Genomic DNA, 10306 nt, shown 5'->3' with positions numbered 1-10306 from the left:
GCCAACAGGCTGTTACAAAAATCAATTCGGCACAGAGTGACCAAACGGAAGGATGAGAAAGACATGACTGGAGGTGAGTCACAGAGGGGAAACAGAGTGTACAGTTTATCATTCACTGTGGGAGGTCATTTACAGGATCCTATTGACACAGCACACATACTGTATTACACGCTGATAGTATATATGGAAGGATGTGAGGGAACAAAACTATTCATCTGACAGTTATCCACAACAACGATGATCTACTATAAGCAACCTTCTACTGTGCTTACATATTAGGTTGTGTGTTGTACTTTAGTCTGGTTTACTTTGGCTATGGGAAGAGAATGAAATTTAGGCTTCAAGATTTAGGACATTTTTTTTATCATGGATTTGTTAATTCTGCAACAACTCCTCTTTAGTTACTTATACTAGTTGGAGTTACCAGGTTCTGTGTGTAAGTAATACTGACATCTATTGATTAGACTGCATAGTATATTCAATTTCTGCCAATAAAGCTTCCTTCCTACACATAACACACATAAATCTTCCATGAAGAAGTACTGGCTTGTTTTAAGTGCCATAATATTCTTGTTATAGTATATACTGTTATTGTGTGGAAAATTAAAAGATCCAGTCTGACACATTGGCATTCTGCCTAAACAGCGTGATCATTTATACAAAATGTTTTATGACGCAATATAAAGGGACTGACAATAGACATGATCGCATTTACATGGATTGTGTTTACATCTAAGATTCATTTCTGATTCAGAAGGATATTTCATGTGCGTACATTTAAACTAGACATTCAGCTGCACGGTCAACAGGAAAAGTTCTTAAAACATGTCCGTTTTCTTGACAAATGTGTATCCACTGTCGTGGTGTGTGCTAGCTGTGGTTAGCTGCAGGAGGTTGTGCTGACCACAGTACTTCTTCCTGTCTCCCCCAGGGTTTCTTCTTGTGCCAGGTTAACAAACCATTATGTTGTCAGATCAATAAAGAGGCAGAATGGTAAATGACTGGTCACACTGGAGCCAGATGTAATAATGTGATGATTCATGTATGAGAAATGTGGTGCGACAGGCCTGGAGCTGATTTTCGAAAAGCCATCACAGCATGAGGACCAATTACAATCTTTTAATAATATTCCAAAGGTGGATGAGTGTACGAACAATATACATAATGTAGGTGTCATTATACAAAAATATCCATATCGTAACAGGACTGGTCAGCTTAGGGCTCCATTATATTTGATTATTTATTCACAGGACAGATCTTGGTCATAAGAGGCCATAATCAATCACCTAAATTACATGTGTATGAAACATTCTATTCCTCAACAATGTGACTTTGATATGATCCCCTCAAATAGGTATTGCAGGACTATTACAGCTGCTGAAGCATTAGAGGGAAATCCCTTGACTGCTAAAGCAAATACAAGTTTGTATGATTCTGAGGGCTGCTTTAGTTAAGATTTGTGAATGTGAAGCTGCCTCTCCCAGAGCTGAAAGTGAGAATGCACCAGTGTGTGAGCCAATCCAGTGACAATCAATAACAGATGGGCTTCCTGAAGCGGCCCGTGGGGTTGAAGACGACTTCAAAATCTGGCATATTTTAGTAAATCGTAATTTTTTTGCAAATACATTGAAACAAAATTTGGACATGAAAAGAGTGACAGTGTATACATTCCTGTCAAAGATGCAGCTATGAGACTTAATCTCATGATGACATGACATGTTTGGTTCTGGGTTTTCTGGTTTCTGGACTTGGGAAAGTTATTCATGCTCACAAATATTTATTAAACTGTCTAAGATCAAACAAATAACATATGTTAATTCTGCTTTGGAGTAGATTTTCACTTTAGGGGAAGCCAAGTTTGCAAAGAATGATCCTCAGAGGAGTAAATTAATAATGACATTTGGTATGGGTAAGCTTCCTGTAAAACTAACACTTCAAACAGGTAAAGACAAATGCAGATGAAAATTAATCCCCCCCATTTTAACTTATTCTGTCCAGGGCCAAATAACCTCAAGCCTCTCTTGGCATGCACTGGAAAGGACGTGGGTTATACCATTGATGTGACGTGACTTTATCACAGGGTCAAATACATACAATGCGGGCAAAAACAACATTCACCCTCAAAAAATGATCCAGATTTATGCTCGATAATCTCCATTATCTCTCATTTCTCATGTTGTGTCTGCAAAACAGCAGAAACGTTTGACATGTAATTTTCTTTTCCCAATATCACTACATCTCCAGTCACATTTGCCATTCATCAACAATGAAACATCAAAAGTGACTTTGATAACCTGGATGTGTTGCAACTTTTACTTGATAGAAAAAAACAGAGCTCAACTTCAAATTCTACTACAAAGCCCTGTTTGAGTATTGAGTGAATTTCACCAGAGATTATGACCTCCATTTATTACTGACATGGAGTCTGTGAACAATTTATTTAATGTTACAAGACGACACTAATCAGCTTTGAAATTGTTGCCTGCAAACCCAGTCTTTTGTTGCATTCTGAATAAAACTCCTGAGAGAAATGAGAACCGAGCAGCATGCAAGTAAGTGCTTGTGTCTCCCAAGTCCTTGGGTATGAACCCCATGAACTCACAAAGGTGTGTGTGGATTTGAGTCAGAGAAACAACCTTACGCCAACTCCCCCATCTGGTGGCCAAAAACAGTCATTACAGTTAAATGCTTCCTTAAATAAAAAGGATTTAAACCAGATACTATAATCAAATTCATAAGTCAACGTGGTTACATGGGACTAACATATTAAAAACAGCAGTGGGTGTCTATTCACTCTCCTACAGGGCAAACTGCACTTTGACTAGAGCTGTGAATGATGGTGATAAACATGCAAATGTTTGAGTACAAATGAGAAGAAAATTTGATTTATTGTTTGAAAATTAAGATCTGAACAGGCAGGTAACGACTTGTTGTTGTGACATAATCAAACTATAATTAAAGGTTTGCTTCAGCTGTCCCAACTCAAAATAGCCTCTTCGTACACTTGCAACTTGCAAGCGCAATTTATAAATGCAGTTGGATGTATGCACAACCTATTAAGACAACAGTGTTCCTATTTAAAGGGTTTTAAAACAACATCAGTGAAAAAAACAAGATAAAAACTATTATTTAAACTCGTGAAAGACTGGCAAAATTATGGAGCCACGAAAGCCAACAACAAATGCATGAGCATCGTCAGTACCAACAGGAGAATGACGTTAACTAAAACCGTTCCATAAGATCACAAAAGCCTAACATATACCTAGCAATATAAAATAAATATAAAATCTGAATATAAAATGTCAAATAGAAACAATGATAAAAAAAACAACCTGATTTCAACCAAGACTCTACCATCCAATCTTTGACCTATGACAGTGTTAACAAATTGATTTTAAGGTTTTGCATAAATACTGAGTAAGTTTTGAATTAACTGCTTCCACTTACATTTCAGGAAAATAGGGGGAAAAGGAAGCTGCTGCCTAAGCAAAAATGCTAGGATCCTCAGATAAGTCAAATGATAAGATAATCTGCACAGCGTGATTATGGGCTAACTCAAGGGCCAGTGGTTACATTATTTTAGTGACTAATGATTTCAGCCATTCCAACATTAAATCATATTTCTGACTTACTCGTCAGCATCAGCAAACTGGTCTGGCTCAGTGGGGGAACTGAAGCAGGACCATTTGACAGGATGTGGATGGTGTATGGCTGGGCTGTAGTTGGCTGTCACCGGCAGGTCAACTACGTCCAATTGCTTAATTGTCATATCCCGCACAGAAAAATGAAGCAAATCTTCTGGACCTGGAGAAAGCAAAAAACAACAGTAAAACATACAGTATGGACTTGGCCTGATGTGAGTCCTGAAAATTCCACCTAAATCACTTTTTTTTATATAAATATGAATGTAGCAGTGTGATGGAAGACTTTTGATTAAGTGTGTTTCATTTACCATAGGGTTTGAAACCAAAAAACATCTTTTCCCAGTCAGTGAGCATGACCTCTTGGACCTCATTCTCCCAGTCCTCCTCTTGATGTGGCATCATGACTTCAGTGGCTCTAAAAAAGTTGACACACAAAAATACACTTGCAAGCAGATTGTTTTATGATAAGGTAATCTACAGACAACATTCACACATTTGTAGTCTGACAATGTGCTTCTTATTGTGGGCAAATTGGACTTCAAACTTTATAATTATGATGAATAAATTGTTCAAAGTAGACATGGTAGCTCACCTGTTTTTCCTTCGAAATGTCTTCCTTCTTGGCCTGCTCTTCACTGCTGTTGCTGACAGGCAAGGCTCTGGACCCATTTGGTCAGAATTACTGGTCAACGCAACAGTATCTGGACTGGTGGCCCCGTTGACCGAGGCACTGTGTGAAATGTCTCCATTGCTGACCCTGCCAGCTGCTGAGGCACCAGTCACAGCTGAAATCATACCTCCTTGTTCTTTGAATGTCCTTAGAGGAGCTGCATTGGTACTACTGCCTTTGTGCCTGTGGTTAATATGACCATTAACCATGTGCTGTGGTTTGGAACCATTCGGGATGTCAGCTGGCATGTGCTTACTGTTTCCAGTGGCAGTAGGTGGGCAGCCATCATGAGAAGTGACTCCATTAATCAAACCTGTGCCTGGGACCTGACAACTGACCTGATCATTTGATTTAATGGTGTGATGCGTTCCTCTTCTTCTACCGATGAAGTTCATACCACTGTGAGGCATCGTGTCACCTGTAATGAACAAAAGAAGTTAAGCCACTGAACAAAGGTTTTCTTAAGTGCTTACTGATACAAATATTCATGTAGCTAAACCCTAATGTAGATTTTTCCTGTGCCTTTGATTACAATAGTTGTTCAAAAATATTTATGTGAGCATTGTGTTCCTACATCAGGATGGATGTGAACAATGAAACTTTTGTCTTACAATAATCCAACATACTGTACACTACCATGACACAATTAAAGGTGTTTTAATCCTCACCTGATAATACTAGCAGTGTCCTAAATACAATGTTGTATTTTGAAATTTGAAATAAAAACAAATGTATGTCTTTAGTAGTAAAAAACATTGAAAACAGTTGAAACTCTGCACAAAATGCTGGCGTACAATAATAAGAGCTTCACTAGCTTTATCATTGAAGAGCAGAGTTCGGTCATTCTCTTCTGTATTTATTTGATATTTGAAGTGAGCCATGTTATCTGTAAAAAAAACTATCAAATATTCATTCTTTTAAATAATTTTACTGCTTTGTCAATAAGAAGAGTCTGTGTTATGATACGTATGAAAGGTGGACACGTGTAAAACAGTTAAAGTTAACAACCTGTATAAACCAGTAAATTACGTTTTTGGACAAAGCGGTCAAATCTAAACTTCTTCCCCATTTTTTATCAAACTGTGTATTATATATACTCTTTAATTGTAGTTTTTATTCATATTCTGGGAAAACGATACACTCCAAGTATTAATATATGTGTGTACAGTAAAATGAGGTGAAAATTGCAGTTTAACTTCGAAAAACTCTGTCTGTACTAGCTTTTAGCCCCCTGCTAACACCTCTCAGTAGCTAACGTCGTGATTGACAGTTAAGGTTTGTGTGTTTAAGTGCAAATAATATGTTTACCAAGAAAAAATAACTATGTTATCATGTGAAGAAAAAACAACTCGATACTAAAAACCGTGACTCTTTTCAGTTTAGTCCGGTGACCTCTTACCTGAACTGGTCTGGAGCCTGGTGCACACACACCTCCTCCCCAAGGTAGCAGTGACCCACACAGACTGCGGGGTCTGGGAGGGCGAAGGGAAATGAGGCGCCGGTAGTGGGCGCTAGAGTGCAAAACAAATGGTACAAGTAAGTTCTTTTTCTGATGATTTTTGGCAGTGTTGGCAAACGCTTTCTGTGTTTGTAATCAAACACAAACTCCATTTGGCTATTTTATTGTTTTCTCTCGAGGGCCATCAATACATTACAGGTTGAACTGGACAGAAGTTTCCAAACTTCAGACTTTTGGCCAGAATTACAATTGATGCACAAACATGTTTTGTACATAAACATTGAACACATAACTGAAAAAATTAAAGCACTTGTTCTCAACAAAGATCAAAATGCGTGATTACTGCTTTAAGACACAATGAAGAAGCCATAGAAAACAATGTGAAAACTGAGATGAGTTAGTTGTCCACAATTTGCATAACATACAATAAGACACAAACTAGGAGCTTTTTAAGATTCCCTCCCTGGATACCAAGGTGCCAGGCATCTGGACCAGATACACTATCTCAAGTCTTACTAACTAGAATCTGTGATGATGTCTGTTCGGATCTGAGCTGTCTATAATAAAATCTTTCAACTTAACTCATCACTGACTCCAGAGGTTCTATCATGTCATCTCACCTGATAATCAAAATCTCTGTAACACACTGACTCCAACTAATGCCAAGTCACCTTCATTACTACCCTAGATATGACGTACATATGAATTAGATAAGATTATTTTCAAAATGAAGCCTTTTATTTCATCATGGCAGTTAAGACATCAATGACGTACAAGGTATAAACACAAAGTGGTTTGATGTTTTAGAAATTAAAGTTTATTATATAAATGGCCATGAGGACAAAAACTTAGAAAATTCATGAGACACGGTCACTGCCGAAACCATTTTATTGCCAGTTATAGTGACTGCATTGCATTGGATAGCCCTAATATGAAATTTCAACCAATGTACTTTTTAAAATCTAGGTTGGCACAAGCAGCTATAGAGTGAAAAGATTTGTGAAACAAATCAAAACACAAACAAGCAGGTACTAAGCAGGAAAATAAGTTAATATTGCTCATATTACTCACCATTTAGTTCAGGTTAGGAAGACAATTTACAATCACATAACAACCCAATTTGAAGCAAATTGAAAAGAAATGGACTCACCGTGACTGACAAACTGAGAAATTAAACAAAAATGTCCCCCACTGCATTTAAAAAAATATTACATTGACAAAATATTCCCAAAATGCTATCCTGGCTTGTGTACCATGCAAAGCAATGAGCTATGCTGCTTTTCCACCAGGACACCTTGTAGCGATCGCAAGCTGCTCACAACTTGATAAAATGGTATAAAATCTCATCGTATCAATCTGAAAAAGAGTGGTGAGTGGCACGTGAATACAAATTATCACTATATAATTACAACATTTACAATTCAAGAAAATAGTTAAGTCCGACATTGACGGTGAAAGTATTTTCAAAAACTGTGTAAATCTACGGCAACACCATCCTCAAAAAAGGCACAGGCAGAACCATGCAAAAGGAAACAAATGTTTGTTTTTGTGCAAGGAAGCAAAACTCAAGTTTAAAATTATTTTACATAACACAGCAGATTGAAATTCTTTGCCCTCCCAAAAATAATGACCTCTTCATTACAGTACAGAATACTGCACACATGTGTTACCCAGTTACAGATTTAAATTTTAAATTCAAACAGGCCTTTTTGGCCACACAGAAAGTGACATATCCAAATTGTACATTCATGATATTTACAGTAAAAGACCGTTTCAGAGAGACATTTGGGCATTCAGTGCTACAATCTACAACCTGTAGGTTTGATTTCACTAAACATAGGTACCTTCTGTAATCCAAGTTGCCAAGGCTACCAGACACTCCAATATAAAGCCACTAAACACCCTGTACATTCACTTCATTACATTTCTGTGCAACATTGTTGGGCCTATTGCCAGCAACAGAGAATCCTTCCCATCTCATACATTGCTGGCAAACATCAGCCAAGTACAGTTTGAAAGATGATCCTTGATTGCAGCATCTGTGCCACAACGTGACACTATCTGAACCAACCTAAGGGCCACTTCTCGGTGAATTGGGACTGATTGAGTCTGCAAGTGCTATTTCAAAGTTTCAGGAAGACACAGTTTAAAGAAAAGAAACAAAAACAGTAAACTTATCCTTCAGTTAACCCTCGCTGACTTCACTAAAAACCTCCTTTACAAGCACCACCTGACTTCCCACATCTTTTTTACTTAATTTATTGTTTTCAACTTATAATCAATTTATTCTTCAATTCTTCTTTCTCAAACCACTTCCGACTCCATCCTCAGTCTTCCTTTAACACTTGCTTGTCCAAGAACACAACATGCATTCACAGAACTGTCTCACTCTACTTCCTTAAATGTGTCTCTCTACATCGTACTGAGTGGCCTGTCCGCACATAAGACAGCTAATATTACACCAGAAAACAGTAGAACCTACATCAACTTAAATTATTCCAGTTAGATTATATCCAGTGTACTACATTGAACCACCAAGTCGATCCTCAAAGATATTCCAGGTTTGTCCAGTGAGATCAAAGCTGTGGAAGAGGTCACAGTCCAGAGGACATAGAGAGACAATAGAAGCAGGATAGATCACACTAAAGAGTCACAGTAGTGTCATCTATAGTCTGTCAGCACAGGCACTGGCTCTTAAATGAAGTGGTGAAGTTATTTCCCGTCCACAAACAGCAGGGGGCGATGGATGGCTACATACGTATCCCGGGTGTCAGACCATCGGCTTCTCTCTGCTATAATGTTCCAACAACTGGAGTGAGCCTCGTCCTCCTGGGACGGAGAACGATTCTCATTCCAGTTGGGTCATCGCTACTTTTTTATCTCCAGGATGGAAGGGTTGTGGTCCAAGATGGAGAGAATGATTTTGTCCATGTACTGTCGCAGGCGGAGGTTGATTTCCTCCTGCTCCTTCAGGGCTTCCATTATCTACAGGGAAAGAAGTTTGTCAAATACGGTCAAATCTATTAATAGAAACAAACGTATCTCTTTGTATGGGGTCATTATTCATTTTTATGCACAGATAATGTAGATTATCTGTTTCCATTGTGCCGGTCATCAGTTATGTGCATGCCACAGTCATGGTGATGATGACAACACCATTGTGATGATGCATGTCCTGATACAGACAAATAATGTACAGAATAGAAAATACTGAACGCAAAAAAAACTATTTAACTCTACTGAATGATCATACTGTGTATTATCCCAAGTTTACCTGGTCTCTAGAGGCATTTTCTATCTCTGCGGCCAGAGACTGGGCCTTGGTCTGTGTGGCAAACAGGTTCTTCGCTTCATATAAGCTGAGACTGAGGATCTGACCGTTGAGCTCATCATTTTGCTCCCTCAGTTTCTGGTTCTCCTACAAAACAGAATCAGGATGAGAGAGAGAGAGAGAGAGGAGAAAGCGATAAGTTCTTTGAGCACACAAGTACATCAGGGCTAAAAATGTTGTTTGTTGTTGTTGTTATTTTAATGACCACTACACAAGCCTCACGCAGCCCATAATATGCCTAAACACCGCATTTTGTGCCTCATCCAGCAGCAAACACAGCAATGCACAATCTATTTTGTCAACACCTACAGGACATAACATGGGTTATGCGTGTTACAGAACAAACGACTCCGCAGCATTGTTGGGTGTTACGTGAATTCCATGAATGAGTTGAGTTTGAGTGCTGACAAAAGGTCAGTTTGCTTTACCCCTGTTCTTTTGGAAGAGAGATTGCAACACTGACCCCACTTCAGTGCGGGCAAATTCACTCTACTCCATCGTTATTAGTGGTTAATTGGGTCAGAGCAGTCAGAGAAGCAATTTTACCATCAGGCCAGGATGAAGCCAAGCCCGAGACAACATCAGGTGCTGGAATTCAGAGGGAAGAAAGGCCTGCGGCGCAAATCGCTGAACACACACACACATAAAGACATTTACAGAAGTGCACAGGCAATAAAAGAGCGACCATAACCTTTTTATCTGGCGTGTCTGTCAAATTAAATCCGTCATCGACACACAGCACCATAATTTGTGCAACCACAGACACTTGGATTAAATTGTTGTACATCTGAAACCGACTGAAAGTGATATTAAAAGACATCATTAAAAAGAAATACCTGCAGCCTAAGCTGGTATTACGCTATTAATATCATTACACTTCTTCCTTGTCTGTACTTACAGTAAGCATGATAAGTTTGGCTCAAGGCTACAGGAGGGCCTTATCTTCCTTTTTCAGTACCTGATAAATGATCAGTCACTGATAAAATGCACACACCAGATGAATCAGCAATTCTCTCCAGCTGGTTGTGTACCATTTAGCTCAAGATCTGGTGGGTTTTTTTTGGTGAATGTTTACTTTTACATTTCTCCGTCTCTTGGCTCCAGGCACACCATCCCATGTCACAGCTTACAAACAAGTAAGAGTGTTAATGTGCACTTTAACTGGGATTATCTGAGAGGGAAAACACGCTCACCTACTCCCT

The 10306-nt window shown here is 38.7% G+C and overlaps 2 protein-coding genes across 6 annotated transcripts in view; both read right to left on the bottom strand.

The window, feature by feature from the left end:
- Window positions 1-2920: 2920 nt before the first annotated feature.
- Window positions 2921-5764, bottom strand: LOC122771573. The gene is made up of 4 exons (XM_044029218.1): window positions 5714-5764; window positions 4237-4732; window positions 3953-4059; window positions 2921-3804 (listed from the first exon to the last, which is right to left on the bottom strand). The coding sequence occupies exons 2-4, from the start codon at window positions 4722-4724 to the stop codon at window positions 3629-3631; spliced, it is 771 nt and encodes a 256-aa protein (XP_043885153.1). The 5' UTR covers window positions 4725-4732; window positions 5714-5764; the 3' UTR covers window positions 2921-3628.
- An 879-nt stretch (window positions 5765-6643) lies between these two features.
- rab11fip4b (RAB11 family interacting protein 4 (class II) b) overlaps window positions 6644-10306 on the bottom strand; it is a 44187-nt gene continuing 40524 nt past the window's right edge. For 4 of the 5 annotated variants that reach the window (XM_044028236.1, XM_044028240.1, XM_044028239.1 and 1 more), the window contains 3 exons: window positions 9651-9731; window positions 9048-9191; window positions 6644-8758 (listed from right to left, as the gene is read on the bottom strand). In XM_044028236.1, the coding sequence (XP_043884171.1) occupies window positions 8642-8758; window positions 9048-9191; window positions 9651-9731 (342 nt within the window). In that variant the 3' untranslated portion in view covers window positions 6644-8641. The remainder of the gene's footprint in view (window positions 8759-9047; window positions 9192-9650; window positions 9732-10306) is intronic. The other variant, XM_044028237.1, reaches the window with a different exon arrangement.

This window comes from Solea senegalensis, linkage group LG6 (assembly GCF_019176455.1).
Source record: "Solea senegalensis isolate Sse05_10M linkage group LG6, IFAPA_SoseM_1, whole genome shotgun sequence".
In the NCBI taxonomy this organism is placed as follows: domain Eukaryota; kingdom Metazoa; phylum Chordata; class Actinopteri; order Pleuronectiformes; family Soleidae; genus Solea; species Solea senegalensis.
Note: the sequence above shows the minus strand (reverse complement) of the source record. Positions and strands in the feature narration are given on the sequence as shown.

What these genes read in the sequence shown, in the direction of transcription:
- LOC122771573 (XM_044029218.1), bottom strand. Translation starts at nt 4,724, where the DNA reads ATGCCTCACAGTGGTATGAACTTCATCGGTAGAAGAAGAGGAACGCAT. An exon ending in ACATTTCGAAGGAAAAACAG is followed by an intron (nt 4,060 to 4,236) that starts GTGAGCTACCAT and finishes CAACTTTTTTAG; the next exon opens with AGCCACTGAAGTCATGATGC. An exon ending in TTTTGGTTTCAAACCCTATG is followed by an intron (nt 3,805 to 3,952) that starts GTAAATGAAACA and finishes TGCTTTCTCCAG; the next exon opens with GTCCAGAAGATTTGCTTCAT.